This window comes from Arachis duranensis, chromosome 3, assembly GCF_000817695.3.
Source record: "Arachis duranensis cultivar V14167 chromosome 3, aradu.V14167.gnm2.J7QH, whole genome shotgun sequence".
Taxonomy (NCBI): domain Eukaryota; kingdom Viridiplantae; phylum Streptophyta; class Magnoliopsida; order Fabales; family Fabaceae; genus Arachis; species Arachis duranensis.
Window position 1 is genome coordinate 4,392,671 of NC_029774.3, and position 22,006 is coordinate 4,414,676.

A 22,006-nucleotide genomic window follows, 5' to 3' on the forward strand; every position below is an offset into this window, starting at 1 on the left:
TCACTCTCTTATCCTTACACCTGTTTGGTTACTATCCCATTCCTATTCCGATCCAATCAATCATCACTCCTAATCCCAATTCCCCTCATAAAAATCTTATTAACGACTATTTTCTTTGTATGGAGTAGGACTAAAAAATCTATAGTACTCAGTCAAAACTACGAAACAGGCACAGATATTTTCTAAAGTTATGGAAAAGATTAGCATACACAATAATTAAAGAGCAGGGGTAAAATGGAAACTACGCACTATTGTTAGCTACAACCTGTAACCAATCAATCCATACCCGTCCGTCCACATAACCCTAATTTTAACCCAGATTCAACCCACAAACCCTAACCCTAGTTAACCTCACCACCTATAAAATGACCCCTTGGGTACGCTGAAATTCCTCGTGCTCACTTTTCTCCTTATTCTATCTAATATCCCATATTTTTAGGGTTTCTTTATCTAGATATTTCAATGGCTGCCGCAGATGTTGAGTTCCGGTGCTTCGTTGGTGGGCTTGCATGGGCCACCGATAACGATGCTCTAGAGAAGGCCTTCTCTGCCTACGGAGAAATCGTTGAATCGAAGGTCCGTTTATTGCAGGCATCATCGATCGGGATCTGAACACCGATTCGGATTTGGATTTGTTACCGCTATCCATCTGATCTGTGATCTGTGATCTCTCTGATCTCTGATCTGTTCTGTGATCTGTTTTCCGTTACTTGATCTCTGTGTTACTCTTGTTACTATTATGATTGTTATTATCCGCCAATAGGTACGTTCCTTCTTCATCTTTGATTCAAAGGCGAAGATCGATCGGTTTCTATTCGGTTCTCAAATATGTTAATTCTCTTTGTTTTTACCCAGATCTGATGTGAATTCTTGTGTTTGTGTTCAGGTTATCAACGATCGCGAAACTGGAAGATCCAGAGGTTTTGGATTTGTGACCTTTGCTAATGAGCAATCCATGAGGGATGCGATTGATGGCATGAACGGCTCCAACCTTGACGGCCGTAACATCACTGTCAACGAGGCTCAGTCCCGTGGAGGTGGCGGAGGTGGTGGAGGTGGCTTCAGAAGCGGAGGCGGCGGTGGATATGGTGGTGGCGGATTTAGCCGCGGCGGCGGTGGTGGTGGATACGGAGGCGGGGGCCGTCGTGAAGGTGGATACAACAGAAATGGTGGTGGCGGCGGTGGCTACGGATGGAGGAACTGATTTGTGATCTGCATGGGTTTGGGGGTTGTGTGGGGTTTATGATTGTAATCGTGTTGAGAAGTTTACTTTTTAGGTGCCTGAAATGTAGGTGGTTCTCTTTAGTTTTAGAGTGGTACTGGTATCTGGTTATGATTTCGTGGTGTTGCTATGGTTCTATCTAGTTTTTGACCTCTGAATCTGGTTGTTTGTTCATAGAACGATCGATTGTATGATAGTCAGAAATCAAGAGATTTAAAGTTTCTACATATCTTCCCGTTTTTTTTCTATTTTGCTGATTGCTTGAATTAAATTTCGCTTAAGGAACCAAATCCAAATACCATGGTAATATCGACCGAACCAATATATTGTTTGTTGTGCTAACAATTTTTTTTTAATCTGGTGGTGCAATCAGAATAATTACGCGATTAAATTTAATACACGAACGATTAAATGTGATTTATTACATTATCACTTTTTGATAACCTTTGATTTTGTTGTATAGTCACCATTATTCTAACTTTGGTACTGAACACTTAAGAACCATCTGCAGCAACATACGTATATAAATAACGAATCGTTTTCAATTGGCCCTAAGCTGGCTCTAATTGTCGAGAATTTATTTATACAAATTGGATGGCAGGATCTGCTCATTTACTTGTACCAGCACCATTGCGAATAGACAGAATTATTTGACAATTATTTACTTTTATACTTTAAAAATTAAATATTGATTTAACAAACAATATTACGTCATTCACGTGTATTTGAAAAATACTTTTGATTTTTCGATTTTTCATCGAGATTGTATTTGTGTGTAATAATATTTTCGAAGTTTTAAAGAAGTACAACAATATTTTACCTACCCTTAAATCAAAGGTGATTAAGAGTTAAAAACGTTTTATCACTTTTACTAATGAGACCGCTACAACCAGAACGGCTAACGTCAATAGCGATGTGATAAGCAAATTGGACTCTATCTAAAGTAAAAGCCCAACATGCTGCATGCAGGCACAGACAAACAAAGTAACCTACAAGAAGGGCCTAGTTCGGTACAAAAGAGAGCAAAATGGGCCGTGCCGAAATTAATAAGGCCAGTATGCTAGCCGTTTCTGGTAGTGTGTGTTGAAAATTGAAATAGTGTTCTGCATAATGTTCAGCAAAGGAAAAATATGCTGCATCCTGCATGCGTTCTATTTTTGGGTATCTATTTTCTGCTGTTGTCTCTTGTCTCCTTGGGTAGCCTCATTCTTTAGGAGAAATTATGAATAGGTTTTGTGTGTGAGATTGGAATGGGCTTGTAGTGTCTCGAAATCCATGGAGATCAATGGTAAATTAATTTTCATAACAAAACATGTATGCGCTTCAGTCAAATCATGAACCTTTCAAAACTGAGTACAAAGCTCAGCATACAAAATCTTCAATAACAATAGAGATGTGCAAATTCAAGTACTTGACGTGGCATGTCACAAAGAATCTACTTGGCCTTCTTAACAAGGTTAGAGGTTCGAAATTCAGCATCGTCCCTTACGAAGCTCCACCAAATGTAGGTCAGAGGAATTGTTGTTGCATGCCAAAGAGCATGAGCATCCAGAAGTCCTTGATACGGAGGGAAATCGTATATTTCTAGGAGCATCGCAAGACCACCCGAGAAAACAACCAGCCACACCTTCCACCGTGAAGGATGGCAACTAACACCTGCCCAAACTGCCCAAATGACAAGCTGTATTACACCCATTATTACGCAAACCATCATATTCCAGCCTGTGCAATAAGAATGAAAACGCTGTCAAAATTACCAGACAAAGGGAGGGTATATATGAAGTGATAGAAAACATTACAAACATAACAAAGAGAAATATAAATAACAAGCTAAGGTCTCAAGTGCACAAGGTGGATCCAATCTATCCACTTCCGAAAACTAAGCGTCACTTCCACCACAATAAATTGACAAATACAAATTTAAGCCTAAAGAACAAGTCGGAAGTAAACTCAGAATATAAGATCACTGTCAATAATTTTGTAACAATAGCAGAAGCCACAAGAAGAAAATAGAAACAAATAATTATCAGCCTGTTCAAGCAACAATTTTATCAAAGAACGCATGAGTCCCACATTTGACCGCTGAGTTAACAATATAAAGATTGCATGATATAGGACATACCATAATCTAGTGTATAGAAGTTGATGTACATTACATGAGTGACTACAAAAGCTATCAACGGAGCAGAAACCATAACTCTGGTAGCTTCATCCTTAACATTGAAGCCACGTAATATGGCTAAAATGAGAGAGTATCCAAGGAGAACCACTGCAGATGAGTAGTCCAGTTTCTCTGTCAGATCAACATCTCTGCAGTTCATTGACGCCAGAAACAATGAAATATAGGCAAAAGAGAGAAAGAAAAATAGCTGTGGAATATTTAAAGAGACCTATTTTCCTATACTCAAACCGTAAGCAACACTTTTTACGATTGTAAGTCCAACCCTACCATATGCAAGCTTGGGGGGATGGGCTGGCTGACCAAGTGATTCCAAAGAAAATAATGAGCATATTCTAAAGCAACATGGAATATAACATATTACCACTGTGGTGATACCACATGCAGAACTAAACAATGTAGGGTGGCATTTACAGGAATCAGTATACGTAAATCATTATGAATCACGACAAGCTATTATGCCATCTCGGTGTTGTGGATCTATCTTCATCCTAAAATACTACACATGGAGTGGAGAGTGGAGTGTGGACAGTCAAATGACTATAGAAGCAATATTAGCATGTATTAAGCGGGATTTAGAAATAAGCGACATATTTTCTTGAAGGACAATGGGATCATCAACAAATTCAGAATGCTACTGTCAACAGCATTAATTCAACTTCATTACATATCTTATGGTATGCTCCAAATAATTTTAAGTCAGGCTTGCAATTTCACAGTTAAAACAGCCATTCATAAAATTTATGTGTCTTAATGATAGAATTTTCATATACTTTACAGAAAAAATAATACTAATATTCATATATTGTGATTGAATTTGACTTGCATCATTGACTAAGTGTCCAGGTGATTAAGAATAAGTACTGTGAAAGTATCAGAATAAGCAACTTACCGACTGTGGAAAACAGCACTCCAGAACCAAGAGTTTAGTGATAAGAGTGCATAGATATGCCACAAACCAGAATATTCATAATATGGCTTCTTTCCATATTTTAGAGGCAATTTATAGTACAGAAGAATGAAGAAGGAGATCCAACCATGAAAATGCATTGCAAGATTGAGAGCAGAGAAAGCCACAGACCCAGGCTCCTAAATAAAAAAGTGACATATCAGAGATATAAACGAGTTTTGGGGTAATCAGACACCAACTCCAATTGAAATGAAAGACACATGGCTTTTGGAAAAGAAACCTGCATCCCATAAATACGCTTGAAAGGCCATTTGCCATGATATTTGACGGGGCCGAGGCTATGTAATTCTTTTTCTTTCTCTCTCTCAAGCATGCAGTAGTACCGACAGTCACTTTGACAGTCCCATTTTTTCCATTGTATGTAAAGTGAATCTTGCATGTACCAAGGACGATCAATAAGAACTCCATCCGAAGAAAATTTACAATTTGGAAAGCATTTTTGACCCACACATCCATTTTCTTGACATTGGGTTACACAACTCCTAATATCCAAACAAAACATGGATGAAATGGTCAGGTATAATCCAATAAAATATTTAACTTCAATCATAAGCACTTAGTGACATAGAACCCTGGATGTATGGAAGATTTTCCTATGTACTACCGATAAGAAAAATAAAAGTAGAAACAAAGTACCATTTCTTACAGTTATACTCAATGAATACAAAAATGCTGAACTTATTTCCCTATGGAGAAGAAAAATAGAGAAGTTATGCAAGGATAGAATATGCACCTATAATGTGGATCAGCATCACCAAGACTTGCATCTACTACCAAGACAGACCACAGAAGCCCCAGAAGGAAAGCAACCACATAACGAACTAACATCTGGTTACAGCAATAACTGATGGTTAAACAAAATAACACAAGGTTCTGAACAAACGGACCAGCCATTGAACCGTTCAAACTACCAGGTCAAAGATTCAGACGACTAACAGATTCAACCAAAGTTCCACCAAAATAACCGAATTGTACTAAAATAAGAAAAATACAAAATCATCTAACTAAACCAAAATTTCAAGTAACTAATCTCAAGCAACAGATCCAAAACCAAATAACAAAGCTATGATTAAGTTTATTATCAATATTATCAATAACATATAACATAAGCATAGATTAAGGAAAAAAAAACTAACCTAATTTGATCAAGAATTTAATCAGCAATTTCATCAACAATGAGCAACTACAATACATTGATAGCAAAATTCACTTATAGCAGCAGCAACATTAGCACTAAATCAACAATAACACATTGATCAACGATAAAAATCAAAACATAAATAGCGAAAAAAAATAGCAGAGGCAGATGCGGAGCAGACCGGAGGAGAAGAGAGGTGCAGTGGAGGAGGCAGCGGAGCAGAAAATTAAGGAGGCGGCGGCGGCGGAGTAGAAGCAGAATCAGAAAAAAGAGTAAACCGCCGCGGAGAAGAAGCAAAAGCAGAGAGAACGCCGCGGCGGAGCAGAGTCACGGCAGGTCAAACTCACAACCGACGGATCAGAGCACGCAGAAGTCAGAGAGGAGATGCAACGTGCGACAGCGGTGAGCTTCGATTGAGTCCAGTGAAGAAGAAGAAGAAGAAGAAGAAGAAGAAGAAGACGAAAAGCAGAAGAGAAAGAAATAATGGAGCCTAGGGTTCTGTATTTGCCATTTGGATGTTTTCTATTTTTCCAGTTTCTGATCAAAAAGCAAAGGATTAAGTTGATTCTATGCAAAAACTTCTATTTTTATTATGCATAAACTCTCAGATTTAGCTAAAACATTCTTTAAAAATTGGTAAAAAGAGTGAATTTTTTAATATGTTAATGTATAACAATTTACAATTCTAACATCTATTTATCTATTATATTAATTTTATGATAAATACTTAGATACAATTGTTAAATATGTTATTTTATAATTTTTTATATAAAATTAACAATTAAAAAATATTAAATTATTTAACAGTCTTTGCATATAAATTTTTATTATTTTTATAAATTAATTTTTACAAATAAAAAAAAAGCATGAATCAAGATACTTATATATTTTAATACAAGCAATATTTTACTTATTAAGGCAAATTTAGTCAAATATAAACTTGACTATAAACAAACTCGACTCGATATATAAATATAATAAACATATGTAATTCTAGAACTAAATTATTCATAATAAATTATTGAAAAATAAAAACAATATTATGTAGTAGAAAAAAGTATTAATTAAAACATAAAAACATGATACTTTGTTACAAATTTTATTAAACGTTATATTTTTAGTTATGAGACCTGAATTAGATCTCACGAACTTCGTTGAAACATTAAATTAATTAGCACGTGCTGCACTTTGGTTACTGAACCCTAATCAGTTGAGTTCAGAATTTTTCTTTTTTTGAAAAATGGGAAAGAGCAAAATTTTGATAATTGGAGCAAGTGGGAACCTGGGTTTTCACTTAGCAGAAGCAAGCCTCAAGTTTGATCATCCAACATTTGCACTTGTTAGGGATTCTGCTTTCTCTGACCCAATCAAAGCACAGAAGCTTCACTCTCTCTCTCATGCTGGTGCCACCCTTCTCAAAGTATGCTCTTCAATTCCACCTCTCTTACATTGCAATCTCGAATCTTTGTTTTTGTGGCTCACATTTTCTTTTTCATGCTTAGGGTTCCCTCCAAGATGAAGCCAGCATTGTTGAAGCTGTCAAGTTAGTGGATGTTGTTATTTCTGCTGTTTCAGCTAAGCAAACTCTTGATCAGAAGCTTCTTATCCGAGTTATCAAACAATCTGGCTCCATTAAGGTCCATTTTAAACTTCCTCTCTTAAGAATTTGGATTTTTGGATATGATACAAGTATGGAGTACCTCATAAAATTGTCTAGGGTAGAACAATATGGTTGGTTTCACAAGTTTGAAGGAGTGGATTTGTTGAACATTGAATTGAATCAGATTGGGTATATTTTGAAATAGACTCTGTTGAAAGAGTTTGTTGCATGCATTCTACCTGTTTGCTGTTTTGTCTATTTCTGACTTTCTGTTGTTGTTGTCTCTTTGGGGTTAGCCTCATTCTTCAGGAGAAATTAGGAATAGATTTTATGTGTGTTAAAGTGGAATGGGCTTGTAGGGTCTTGAAATCCATGGAGATGGTAAATTAATTTGGCATAAGAAAACATGCATGCGCTTTTCAGTCAAATAATGAGCCTTTCAACCTTCAAGTCCTTATGGTTATTTGTTAACATTCTCTTTAAATGCTGATTCTTAGGCCATTTCTAATGTTCTGCTTCAATTTCTTGTGGAATTGGTTAATTTAGTTTTGGAGCATCCGTTTCTAAAGCTGTTAACAATAGTCTTACTATTTTCATTTATTAAGATATATGCTCCCACCATTTCTGATCTGCACGTTTGTATTATTGCCAATGGTCCTTGTATTATTGAATATTTGAATTGTAAGATATGTTCAATGATGTGTTGTTTATTTTGGTCTCTTCAGAGATTTATCCCAGCTGAATTTGGAGCAGACCCTACCAAGGTTCAAATATATGACTTGGAGGATGGCCGCAATTTCTACGCACCCAAACTCGAAATTCGCCAGATGGTTGAGGCCGAAGGCATTCCATATACCTGCATTTGCTGCAATTTCTTCATGAAGATTTTGCTCCCTTCTCTTGTTCAGCCAGGCTTAAATGCTCCTCCTAGGGACAAGGTTACCATATTTGGTGATGGGAACACAAAAGGTCTGTTTGATCGAAGACGATTGCTAATTTCTTATCATGTAAATGTTATTCTCTTTGTTTGATGCTTATTCATGAAGGGTTTCTTTGCAGGCATATTTGTTAAGGAAAATGATGTTGCTGCCTTCACTATTAGCACAGTTGATGACCCCCGCACCTTGAACAAAGTGTTGTACTTGAGACCGCCAGGAAATGTTTGTTCTCTGAATGAACTAGTCGAGATGTGGGAAACTAAAATCGGGAAGAAGCTTGAGAAATCACATGTCTCAGAAGAAGAGCTGGTCAAGAAAATCAAAGGTAATACTTTGACTTCAAATTGATTGTGACTATGTTGCTGCTTCTTGTCACTTTTGTCAATTGAGCATCAAGATTCTAGACGGCATGAAAAATCATCTCATGTTAAGACTGACAGGGATATGAAGTTTCTACTCAAATAGAGAGAAATGTAAGGAAAATTTATAATTCAATGCATTAGGTGAGTGTTTGATGTGTCTTGCAACCTTAGGTCAATTTCTTTTGACTAGTTTTGCTGGTTTTATGAGTACCAACATGGCAAAATCATTGTGGTATCTATTTGGAGTATTGATTGGCTTGAACACAATTCGCACACCTTCAATTATAAATTCTTAGACCGGCAAGTTTTATGGGAGATGATTAGATGCTTGGTATCTATTTGGTGTATAGCTCATGATCCTTTTTGAGAACTAACCTTTCTCATACATGTTAATAGATCGAAAATCTACACTTCATAGATAAATATTTTTATTACCCCTTTTTCTTGTATTTTTTCTTCTCTCCATCTTAATGATATTCTTTGATCCTAAAAAAGTAAAATCCAATTAAAAATTGTGCAAATTATTTTGTTTCGCAGGTACTTCTTATCCTGCCAACTTTGAACAGCTTTTCATATATTCTGCTTTCATAAAGAAAGATCACACCTACTTTGACATTGAGTCTTCCAATGGAGTGAATGGCACAGAACTGTATCCACAACTGAAATATACTACAGTCAGTGAATTCTTAGACACACTAGTTTAGTTTGAGGCATTTTTAAATATTGGCTGCAAAGGTGACCTAAGAAGATTCTGAATGAAGTGGTCAAGACAGATCTAAATATAAATAGACTTACAGAAGACATATATGATAGGACGTAGTGTAGCCGACTCCACCTAGTAGGACGAAGTTTTTGTTGTTGTTGTATCATTTTTTGAAGGTGTAAAATAAGTAGCCTGTTAGAATTTGGTGATGCTACATTAGGGAATGAATAGTTCTGTTCAAGTAACTATTTCAAAAGTAAAAGCTACAGATAAATTATATAACTATGCACTTCCCAATTTTCTATTACAAAAATTCATATTCATGACTAATACTAATTAGTAATTAGTGAATTTTAGAATGGGTTCTTTTTTTTTCCCCAAAAAATAAAGTAAGTTACAATGAGATCAAACTAAATCCGGTAGGATTTACAATTTTGTTGAAAAGGAACAAGACACAAACATGGAAGGTTAGTTTAAAAAGTCTTGCTGTTTAAGATCTGACTAATGTTTTATTCTAGATAGCTAAATGTTAGGGAATCTTATAATGGGTTGATGCCTTAATAGTTAATATCTTGGAACCAACCCCCCATGTGAGTAGTGTAAGGGATAGAGAGTGTGACTTGTGAGATAGACACAACTACACAAGTCTAATACCTCATTATCAAACTTACTTACAACAAAGTAAATTGCCTCACTTTATTTAAAATATTCTCACTTATCATGGATTTAATCAACATTTATGAGAATATATCTGACTACATGCTATAGTAAATTAGTGTTTATACTAATATATATTTTTTCCCCCACATAAGATGAAGGTGTGGGGCAATGAAAGGAAAATCCAAGATCATGTTTCACCATCAACAGAAACAAAGAGAATCAACAAGATCTTTGGCTATGGATGAGACAGGTCCACAAATCTCACCATTATATATGGCTTCAAAGTGAAGAAATTCTGAGGCTCTCATAACACCAAGATAAAATATACTACTAAACTAGCTACCCCATGCAGCCCTTGGCAAAAACCCTTTCAAGTGGTCCCCTTTTTTTAACCATTGATGCAACCTAACACTGAACAGCACCTTTCATGCATATTAAGACATGATTTTATGCCAGATATAGTTATTATTTATACATATATACATACAAGATGTGTCCCTCAATTTTTTTGTTAACATATGTTGTGTATGAAAATCCAAGGGGTCTTTCTTATAAGAATGAAAAGCATAGGTACATCAAGTGACATTGATATCAATATGCGCAATGTAGCATTGTTGCTTAATTATTTGAAGATAATTATCTTTGTTAATGAGGATTAGCACATGGCATGTAATAAGATTATACCCCACATACTTCAATTTTTGCTATCAATGTGAGAAATAAATATTGATTGGTCATCTCCATCTTTTTTAATAGGTCATGTCATAAGTTTTGGCAACCAGATAACTCAAATGTAACATCTTGTTCATTTTCATGTGAGTTGTAACTGTGGTTTGTCCATATAATTCCAAACATTAATGACCATCTATCCTTTTAAGTTTTAACCACAAATGTGAGTTAGATGTCCATTTTTATTTTATTTTATTTTATTTTTGGGTATAGTAAACAGTTTAGATGTCCATTTTGATTGAACTGGATCATAACTGTTAGGGACAGAAAAATCATTCTAATTAATTGAAATGTGTGACCATCCACCTTCCTTTCCCTCCCATAATAACATAAGGCAATGTAAAGTATTCATCAATCTTAGCTTGTGGCCTAATTTATGAGTGTCTCAATCAAGAAGACTATTATTTTGTCCCCAATGGCGGCTTTGAGAAGGTCCACTATCAGGCGCATGACTACCTTTGTCTCTCTCAACCATGTTCAATGTTGTCTTCCTGTTTTCATCCACAACCAAATGGCAAAGGTTTATTAAATCCAATACAGTTTCACACATATGCTACTTCTGCATTATTAGTTACACCTTTTGTTTTATATTCATTCGTCTTTTCTGTTACAAGTTTATTATCATGTAACTTCTATTGTCACGTAATGGTAATTACTAATAGTTCATGATCGCATTAGATTAAAGAGATAAACATGCATGCAATTTACTAGTTCACTTAAGCAAGCCACCTTGTGCATGCAGCAACCCATTGTCCAACCGCAAACCCTTAAATAGAGCTTCGATTCGCGACGGATTAGTCCTTAGTTTGCCGAGTTGAAAAATATCATGGAAAACCAAAAAAAGAGATATACATGCAAAGATGATTCTCTACCTATATTTTTCAGTTTGTCATGTTATTCTTCGGTCCAATAGGTCAAGTAATTCATCGCGAATCAGAACTCTATTTAACGATTTGTTGCTGGTGAATAGATTATTGCTGTATATACAAAACAAAATTTGAACCTCTGACACTTGTTCAAGTGAACGAGTGGATCAAAGTTCTATCCAATATCTTATTTAATTTAAGACTTTTGCTTAAGATTTTTAACGGTTTTAATTTTTATATATGATACATTTACAAGTGAAAGTACCTAAAGTCTTTAAATATAATTTTTATTTAGAAATACTAGTATATATTAATTTATGATTATATGAAGGGAAAAGAAAAAAGGCGAAAATGAAAATCAGGTTGATGAAGTAGAGAATTATTCGAAGAACACTTTTTGATCGCACGAGATTGATCAAATTAAAAAAAAAAATTAACTGAAAACTACAAAACCAGCAACGCTTGATGGTAGTGCATGTTGGGGTGTTAAGTATCAACCAAAGCAAAACTACAAAAGTAATCAAATGATAATTTGACTAGTGTGATTTTATATTTTTATGAGATGCTCAAGTGGATGAGAAAATGACAAGAAGCTTTAATATTTGAGGTGATTTAATCATGAAAAAAGCGATTGATAGAGACTTCAAATTTAAAAGTTTCCATTAAGATAATTAATGAGGAATAATTTTAATGCACCACCCTTACAAAATAATTTTACATTGTTATTTAATTGCGTCAATATTATTTTTACTATATACTATTTATTTTAAGGACCTTAAACATCACCCTCGTATCCTTTTGGAAAACCACTTGATGTTCGTTGTTAGGTTTGATTATGTTGCAAACTCATTAAGAACTATTAGATCCTATAAACAATTAATTGAAAATTAAGATTATAAATACTATCAATTATTGTCCTTATCATATAATTGGTATTAAGCTTTAATTTGCATCCAGCTGCTTATGTTACCTTTATTTTACTAAATAATAATCTCATCATAAAGAGAAGGGAAATTAAAAAGGAAAAAGCAGTGATAGGTTGCCATCAACTTCTTATTTTACATTGGATTAGGTGCCCAGTCACATATATGCTCAATTCAATTCAATTCTCATCGCTATCAAACTTTTTCTTTTTGGATGGTATAATAAATAATTAAATAGTACTTGAAACGTGCAAATGAAGGCGACCCAAAAGTTAACGGGGTATTAATATTAATAATAATAAATCTTATTTTTATAGTCATACTATATACTTAGAAGTATACAACCAATATTATGTTATATTTACTTCAAAAGAAAAATTAAGAATCTTCATGATAGCCATTCCCATGTGGAGTGAGCTCATCCAAAATAAATTGCAAATTTGAGATATTATCATCATCATCATCTACATATCCATCTCCATCTTTAGATTACTAGCTTCCACTAAACCTGCACATATATAAAAAAAAATTAGAAATTCAAATTAACTACTTTTTCAAAAGGGTAACTAAATCACAAGGGTAATAGTGGAGTGTTTAACAAGTCTTTAGAGAAAATGATTGATCCAAAAGCCTCATCATCCAAATTTCCTAAAAAACCTAGAATTTCAAAAAGGAAGCTTCCTACCTTGCTACACCATTTCTTTTTAACCACAATATAAATAAATCGGTAACCTCATATAAGTTATTTTTTGTGGAATTTAACTTTCAATATTATAATTTTTACACAAATATTCAATTATATTATATTATTAAATCAACAAAAATATTTGACTTAATTATTTATTATCTTAACATTTATAGATACAAAAATATTTAATAGCAAAAAATAATCAAAACTTATTTTATTTAGCATTCATTAATTATTACAATAATTAATAAAATACTAAATAAAACAAATATTTTTTTTTGTATTCTTAACATTACCCTTATAAATAATAACTAAACTAGAGTTCTCTCAAATGTCCCTATCATCTTTCATGATGAAAAATTATTCCACTCTGCTATGCTTCCACTTTCTGCATTTTGGAAAAATAAAAAGGTCACTAGAAAAATCATAATTTGTAGGTACCTGTAAATGGGTGAGAAGGTGGAAAAGATGATGTTCTAGGTTGATCAAAAGCCACATTGTAAAGGTTTTGGATTTGGAATTCGCCTTCCCAAATTGAAGGAGGTAAAACTTGCTGCAATGAACAACAGAAAAAGGATCAATTATAGAAAACTCAAAATCATTGAAACATAGTAACATATAGAAGGGTAATTAATTAACCATACATTGAAACAAGATGATGAGTCAAGAAATGTTTCTGGTAAAGACACAGAGAGGGGTGCAGCAATGGTTTTCCTAAGACCCATGTCTGGTGAAGGGGTCATATTCATGCCAATGTTGTTGATTAATCCATTGGAACATGATACAAGTTGTTGAACTGAATTGAAGTCAAGATATGCAGCAGGGTTATTAGTCATCTCTGATGATCCCATTCCAATGCTTTCAAAATTTGGAGCACAAGCAGGAAATACCTGTCATTATCAAATTTTAATAAGCTTTTCTTACATACATGTGGATGCTTATCTTAGATCTAAGTACATTTATTTACTTAGATAAGTGAAATAACCAAAAAAAATCTAAAATATAATTTTTAAAAAGAAAGAACACATTTTTTTAATATTTTTTTGTATTTTTTTAAGAGTTTAATTTTTATAGGTTAAAACCTTTTATACAGTCATGCAATAACAACTATTCTTTTAGATAATTATTCACGTTATCAATGTACAAAAATAGTTGTTTTGTTAATATGACGTTATGTGATTGAATGTACGTGTAATGGTTAGACTGAAAGCGCATTAAAATTAATTTTTTTTAATAATATAAAGGATAAATTTTTTTATCTTTTTTATTTTGTTAAGAAATCACTATTAATGGACATAATTGAAGGACAAAATGGGAATGCATGGTTGATTAATCCTTGTTGTTCAGTGTGTAATTAAGCTAAAATGAAAGATGAAGAGGGGTAAAGTTGTAATATGTGCATTTTCTTTTCTTGTTTTACCTCTTTGGCAAAGAGATCATCAACGTTGAGTTCAAGTCTTGGGTTTACAGCAGCTAATTTCATAGACAAGAACTGCAAGCAAGAAGTGATCATAACAATAATAATAAGCCACGTGTACATCTAAATACTTCAATTTCCCGTTAACAAATTAAATTAATTAATTAATTACCTCAACTTGTCGTTGAAGAGACTGAACATAGTTTATGATTTCATCAAGCATTCCAGCTTTTCCTGTAATCTTGTTGCATCCCGGAACCAAATCTTGCAAATACTTCATTCTCTCGCTAATCTTTTCCCTTCTAACCTGCATACATTAGTTAGTTAGTTAGTTACTGAAATTCGTTAAATATAAAACAGTTTACTCAAATATGTCAAATTATTTAGCGACTCACTCTTTCAGCAAGGCTGTGACTATCAGTGGCTTGGCCGCGGCGAGCTCGGACATGAATGTAGTCAGGTTTGTTATTGTGAGGCTCCGAAGTAGATCCTTTAATGGAATTCTCAGCAGAAGCTACTTCGTCCTTGTTGGTAATTTGCTCACTCATTTTGGATGACTCTTCTTCCGCACTCACTTTGACTCTTTTGTCCTTCTTGTTATGACTTTGTTGAGCAACAACCACCTAAAAGAAAAGAATTGAGGAAAGAGATAAAACAAGATAAGATAGATAAACAAAAATGTGAAAATTTGCGTGTAGTTATTTTAATATGAAATTAATAATTAAAAATTATTAGATAATAATTTAGTCAAATTTATTAAATTATTTAATAATTGTTAGTTATTAACTTCGCGTACTCAAGAGTTTGAGTTTTTTTTGAAATAACGAACCTTGTGGCTTTCAGATTTTCTCTTCTTGGGAGAGACGAACGAGGAAATGGCGGAAGAAGAAGAAGGAGCAGGAGGCATGTGAATTAGGGAGGAATAATCATCAGAGAAGACGTCAAATAACGAGGATCCATTTTCTTGAAGATCTTGTTGAATGCATTTCTTGCTTCTTGCTTGCTGCCTCTCCAACACTGTCATGTTTACACAATGCAACATCTTCTTCTTCTTCTTTAAACAGAGTAGAGTATGTAGTTGTTGTTAACTGTTTTAATTTCTTAGAAAGTTGAAGAAAGAGATCGAGGATGACCATGGCAATGTGTGTGTATATATAATCAGAAAGAAAATAATATTAATATTAATATCAATTTAATTAAAATGAAAATAATTAGAATTGGGGGAGAGGAGAGTGTGCCGGCGGAGGAATATTAAGAGAGAGAGTGTGTGAGTGTGTGAGGTCCCACTGATATGACCGCCACGTGGGACTGTTTCAACACTCTTAAACGGTTAAACCCAAACGCTGTCGTTTCCGCATTACTCTTTACTTCTTAATACTTATCCATCCTTTACATTACCAACACTATTAAATATTTTTATTTTAACAAAGATATTCTTATGGACTTGTATGTAATAAAAAATTTGAGGAAAAAATTATTTAATGAACCTATCTACTTGCGCCACATGAAAACTGACAAAATTTTTAAATAAAGAAAAATTGGGCGGCTTGAATATTCTGTTGAAAAACAGCTTACTATTTGTGTGTATATATCTATTTTTTCTTTCTTACTGTAATGATATTGCATTGGGGGGAGAATTAACTCTTATAGTTTGGTTGTGAATAATGAGTAGAAAAGGAGAAGATTTAAAAAAAAATAGAGATATGAGAAGTCCTTTTCGAATAGAGAAATTTCCTCTTCTGTACACAGTATCATCAGCATTCATTTTTCTTCAGCTTCACTATTTTAAGATCCTTTCAACTTCTTCGATTTCTGTACACATATGTTTATAATACGTATCAATTAATTATTATATTTTTTGTATGTTAAAATAGTACTACATCATTATTAATTTTCAGAAAAATTCAGTGACCAATTTAATTTTTTTAATTTAATAATTTAATAATATATTTTTAGTTTAATTTTTAAATAATTTATTTTTACTCTTTAAACCAGATAACAACCTACCCTAATGAGTTTGTGAATAACTGAGTTCTTAAAATTAAAGGATGATCTTGCTTCTCATTAGAGTATTACTATGACCACGTGATATTTTTGGAGCACTGGATTTGATATGATATGATATCTTCTTATTTCTTATTACAATATAATGACTGTCATGTTGTGGCGTAAAGAAACCGATTGCTTGTCAATAATAATTAATGGACATGTTATACTTGTATTTATTAATTAAATTCAAAGTAAATTAATTTTAATTAGTTGTTCAAGTAATCAGTTTATTTTTCTATTTAATTAAATAAATCTTAGAGGTTGACATGTTATTTTTAAAAGGAGTGTTAGATAGTCAAAAATTAATTAGAATATAAAAATGTCATATAAAAATTTTCATTCTTTTGATAAGTAAGTGATATATATTTTTTTATCACTTATTCTCCTTATCACTTACCATTTTTTTGCATTTTTTGAATGTTCTTTTCAAAATCAATTTCAGTTTCTTTTAAATTATATCCCTAAAATTCCTCACTCATATTATTACTCATTAAAATATAATTTTTCTGCAGAAAATATAGAAGTTAAATTTAAAAATTTTAACAACTTCTACTGCACAACTTATATTTTACATATAAACTATTAGAAAATAAAAAATAAAAGATAAGATATAAAAAAATTAAAAAATAAATTTCTAAAAATAATTATTAACTTCTCATATTAAAATCAATAAATAAGCATACATATGAATATTAAATAAAAAGTATTAAAATAATTAAAATCATGACCTATTAGTGCACATATGAGATCATTTGAAAAATACAATAAGATGCATAGTTTAAAATTTGGTAATATTAATTATAAAAATTTATTAATTATAGACATCATAGGTATGAAATTATGAATATTATGAGTACAAATGGATGTTATTAATATGAAATTATCGATGTTATGCGTAAATTTATCAATTGAATAAATTAATTTAAGAATTTGACATTTTTTCAAATTCAATTCTGAACAAATTTAAAAACATCTGTGTTAATTTAAAAACATATGTGTTGTTAAAATTATTCTTCAACTTCTTCTTGTAAATTTTCTTATCCTATTTCAATTGTGTTTGTAATTTAAATAGAGTTGTGATTTTTTGCTAGAAGGAATAAACAACTTTCATGATCCAAATTAACAATGAGAAACCTATTAAATCAAGCTTTCACATTTGTCAACGTTTGCCATAATAATAATAATTGAATTAAATGAAATAAAAATTAATTACAATTAAAATTATTTAATTAATATTATTACCATTTTTAATTGTTATTAGTAATTATTGTATTCTTAAATCTAAGATTTGAACTTCTTTTTAAATATGCTATTCTATTGGTGTCTATTTATTAAGCATGAGAGAGAGAATCATATGACATTATAACATTTAAATTATAACAATAAATATTAAATAGGAATTACAATAATGTCTAATAGTTAGAGATATGATATTATAATTAATATCATTAATAAGTGAAACTTATAAAAATATGATAAATAGATTAATAAAAAATTGAGATAGAAAATTAAAATATTATTAAATTATATAAATAAAATAAATTATAAAAAATTTCACCTAATTATGACTGAAAATTTTTTGTTTCGAACTTTTTCTTTATTAAAGTTGGGTGAAGTTATACAAATATATAGACATAAATTATATGAGAATATTCCTTATAGGGGGAAAATGAAAAATTGAATAAAATTGTACAGCAGATGAGAAAGTTCTAGCAATTTCCTACTGTTGAATTTTATATGGATGAAGGTCTATTTCAACGAATTATATATATGTGTGTGTTTGATTAATCAGCAAGAAAGGGATTGATGGATTAGTAGTGCAGTTGATAAGAATAAAGATAGGCTATTAGAGAATTAGATAAATATCCTAGGTTAAGAATTGACCTTCTACTTAGTTGCTAAACCTCGTTTATTTTTTTCTTCTTCTTGTTAGTTAGTTCACTTAGTTGTCAATGACTATTGTATTAGTTTAGTTTAATTAATAACGGGACAAATCAGACAGTAATAGTCAAGGGTATTAAATCAACATCTAATATACTCTTGTTAGTTATTAGTTAGTTATACTAATTTAATTTATTAATTTGTTGCATTTTAACCTTGTATAAGTTATAGGGTAATTTATATAGATAAATTGAATGAGAAAAAAATTATATAGATGTTATAAAATAAATTTGGTTACATGCATGTTTTGTTTGATTTCCTATATAAATCGAATCACATAAATTTGATTTATATTTTTTTAAATGTAAATTAAATTAATTTGATTCGATTTATTACTAGTACAACATATATATAACATATATATGTAAATCAAATTAATAATTAAAAAATATAAATTAAATTTATTTAATTCGATTTATAAACAAATCAAATAAAATATGCATGTAACCAAATTTAGTTTAGAATATTTGTATTTTTTTTTGTTCAATTTATCCATCTAAATTACCCTAACTTATGCTTCTATTGTGATGTGATTAAAGCCTAAGTATTAATTTATTAACATGATGTTTTGATGCAAGATTATTGGTATTGTGTCACTTCCATGCAGGCACTTAGCTTGTGACTTGACATTAAAATCTGAAATTCTCAATGGTCTAAATCATGCTTTGCTTGCAAATTGGACCTGCCATTTGAAGCTTAAAGCAATATCGGAAGGTAAAAGCTTACCAAATTAAATCTAATTTCAGATTTGTAGCAAAGAGTCCAGAGAGGATGAAGGCAACTTCCATTATCACCTAATGGGCCCTCTCACATATATTATTCCTCTTTCAAAATTGTTATTATTGCTGAAAAAAAAACTTTTAAGAATTTCAATAGCAAGTAGCTCTTGTTTTAATTCATTAATTATTAATTATACGTCATATCAATCCCCAATTTTTATTTTCTTCTAAAACTAAAAAACTGAACCAATAATTAATATTTTAGATAGACAACCAAAAATTAAATTTTGACAAATTTATTATCAAAATATATAACTTACTATTTCACATACTATCCATTATTTTTGAGAAATATTCCGGTTAAAGTTTATATTTTTCCCTAGATGTATATAAAATTGTTCATTTTTTATTTCTCAAAACATCTAAAAAAGTTTCTTAGAAAAATAAAAATAAAAAATAAAAATAAAGTCTCTATCTAGTCCCCTCTTGTCTCTATAGGTCCCCTCATTCCCTAAACTAGTTGCATACACTTAAAAATGACCCCATACCACAGCTAAAGGCAAATGGGTCCTCCTTTCTCCCATCACTTTCTTTGTGGTATGCATCAACAGAAAACTACTATCATGTCAACCTCTTTAATTTATATATAAATATTTTCTTTCTTTTAGTATCTCACAAGTGCTTTCCACCTTATATATTCTCTTCATCCTAACATGTCTATTAATTTTTCCTCAAAATGTCTTCCATATATTTTTCATAATTTTATAGGTAAAGTTGCATTGATTAAGCTAATTGAAAAAAAAAAAAACTACCTACTATTCGTTAAAAAAATATTTAAAAAAAAAACTACAAGAAGTAATTTATTAGTCATTAAATATGCATGCATGCACTTGCTACGTGCTAAACCACTATTATTATTATTGTAGATAACTAGATATAGAATATGCTATTCTTTTCTTCTCCTTTATATATATTTCATGTCCCATGCATTCAGGACTCCGAAACCAAAACTGTCCCATCCGCTAATATATATATTGGAAGAAATAAAAAAAAAAAGATTATTGGACTGCCTTCTTATCTTATCTATTTGAATAATTAAACCAAAATAATAATTTATATATATGGGATTATTATGGAAGATGAGATGGAGGAGATAATAAAGCAGCAGATCCAATGTGCAGGGTATCCTAGTTCTTGAAATTAAGGGCCCCCTCTTATATATATTAGTACTTCACTTGGAACTTGCAAAGAAACACTATTGTTAATGCACAAACATGATCAAAGCCTGTATACTTGGTTGGTTTTCTATTTTTTAACAAAAAATGTTAGAAAGTTGTCAAAATTTATTATTTTTAGCTATTAGTTAATTATTAATTAATATTTAAAAGTATAAATTAAAATATATTATTAAATTATTAGATTAAAAATATTAAATTAATGACTAAAAATAATGATAAAAATAATAAATTTTGATGACTCTTTAATATTTATATGCTTTAATTTCTCACAATATCAAACAATAATGAAATGCAGTTTCATTTTTCACATGTTCTTATTTATGTGTGATAGATAATTAATATATAAATAAATAGAAACATTATTCTTTTTAGAATTTAATTTCTAAGATGATACCTAATTAAGTGATGCTTTATATATGTATAAAAAAAATAAGAGAAAAGAATAAATAAATTCTTGACTTTTGATTCGCAGACATTTTTCGAAAATTTAAAAATACATGTAAGTTCTTGACATTTTCAAAACCTAGACATAATCAAAGGAGACTCCTGTTGTACTGACCTAGTTGATACGGATGCACACGTGAAAGAATTTTTATAAAATTAAATAAATTAGACTCAAGGAACGATATATTTTTAAATGTATTTTTAAATCCTCAGGATTTAAATGTCTACAAACAAAAAAGTCAGGGATCCATTTATCATTTTCTTAAAAAATAAAATTTCTTTTTGACATAATTAACAAATGTAAAAATTGAATTAACAATTTTTTCTCTATGTAACAAGTAGCACCACTAATTGACTTCTTTTTTCTTCCATTTATTTCATTGAAGTATTTTATATTATTAAAAAAACTAATAAATAAATAAGAGGTTATGATTAAACTTTATAATTAAAAAGGAAAGTATGTCTAATTAGATTGGTGGTAGTGAAGACAATTAAAAGACATAGATAATGGTAAAGTGAGTCTCAATCGTAAAATTTATTTGTGATGTTTAAAGATGAAGTATGAACAAACAGTGTCCCAAACTTGTACGAGCAACGAAAAAGATATAGAGAGGTATCTTTCAATTTTGTGATAACAGACATTGCAAATTTAAAGCATTAGAAAGTGAAAGCAATGTATCATCACAGACCTGGCTGGAACCGATTCTATATATATATATATACTTTTTATTTCATTTTATACTTTATTTGGACCCATTACACATGGAATAATATATATATTTCTTGGATAAAGAACATCCACCAATATTAATTGATGAAAAACCCTAATTTATCAAAAAGGAAAAAGAAAAGTTGTAGCCTCATCACTCATCAATTGGATCAAATATTTTTGAAGATTTCTATGTTGGAACCTTGTAAGTTTTCAGTTGCTCCATTATATGCTTCCTTTAGCCATCTCCATAACTAATTATTATGATCTTGTGGCCATAACCATGAGGAATAAAAACAAAATTTATTTATTAAAAAATTCTGAAACAGTAATTTTTAGTATTTTTTATTATTTTTTAGTGAGCATAAATGTTAAATTATCTTTAATAAATAAATTTTATTAATTTATATATGTAAATTCTAAAAAATATAAATACAAATTATATCGATTTATGTATGCAAAATTCAGGTAAACATAAGTATAAATTATATAATTTTTGTGTGTAAAATAT

At 31.0% G+C, this 22,006-nt stretch overlaps 4 protein-coding genes across 5 annotated transcripts; 2 read left to right on the plus strand and 2 right to left on the minus strand.

Moving 5' to 3' along the window:
• Positions 1 to 380: 380 nt before the first annotated feature.
• On the plus strand, positions 381 to 1,449 carry LOC107476666 (glycine-rich RNA-binding protein GRP1A). Its single transcript, XM_016096521.3, has 2 exons — positions 381 to 576; positions 887 to 1,449. Exons 1-2 carry the CDS (start codon positions 463 to 465, stop codon positions 1,202 to 1,204), a joined length of 432 nt encoding a protein of 143 aa, XP_015952007.1. The 5' UTR covers positions 381 to 462; the 3' UTR covers positions 1,205 to 1,449.
• Positions 1,450 to 2,504: 1,055 nt separating this feature from the next.
• Positions 2,505 to 6,078, minus strand: LOC107476664 (uncharacterized). Of its 2 annotated transcripts, XM_016096519.3 has the most exons (7): positions 5,691 to 6,078; positions 5,508 to 5,554; positions 5,105 to 5,199; positions 4,592 to 4,853; positions 4,294 to 4,490; positions 3,345 to 3,532; positions 2,505 to 2,944 (listed from the first exon to the last, which is right to left on the minus strand). In XM_016096519.3, exons 3-7 carry the CDS (start codon positions 5,197 to 5,199, stop codon positions 2,658 to 2,660), a joined length of 1,029 nt encoding a protein of 342 aa, XP_015952005.1. In that variant the 5' UTR covers positions 5,508 to 5,554; positions 5,691 to 6,078; the 3' UTR covers positions 2,505 to 2,657. The 2 variants fall into 2 exon arrangements, with proteins under 2 accessions (XP_015952005.1, XP_052114861.1); XM_052258901.1 differs by lacking the exon at positions 5,508 to 5,554.
• A 576-nt stretch (positions 6,079 to 6,654) lies between these two features.
• On the plus strand, positions 6,655 to 9,396 carry LOC107476665 (probable pinoresinol-lariciresinol reductase 3). The gene is made up of 5 exons (XM_016096520.3): positions 6,655 to 6,929; positions 7,012 to 7,146; positions 7,835 to 8,078; positions 8,169 to 8,372; positions 8,947 to 9,396. The coding sequence occupies exons 1-5, from the start codon at positions 6,750 to 6,752 to the stop codon at positions 9,111 to 9,113; spliced, it is 930 nt and encodes a 309-aa protein (XP_015952006.1). The 5' UTR covers positions 6,655 to 6,749; the 3' UTR covers positions 9,114 to 9,396.
• Positions 9,397 to 12,552: 3,156 nt separating this feature from the next.
• On the minus strand, positions 12,553 to 15,536 carry LOC107476663 (transcription factor bHLH63). Its single transcript, XM_016096517.3, has 7 exons — positions 15,225 to 15,536; positions 14,791 to 15,018; positions 14,568 to 14,702; positions 14,399 to 14,470; positions 13,623 to 13,868; positions 13,420 to 13,531; positions 12,553 to 12,798 (listed from the first exon to the last, which is right to left on the minus strand). The coding sequence occupies exons 1-7, from the start codon at positions 15,435 to 15,437 to the stop codon at positions 12,755 to 12,757; spliced, it is 1,050 nt and encodes a 349-aa protein (XP_015952003.1). The 5' UTR covers positions 15,438 to 15,536; the 3' UTR covers positions 12,553 to 12,754.
• Between the last annotated feature and the right edge of the window lie 6,470 nt (positions 15,537 to 22,006).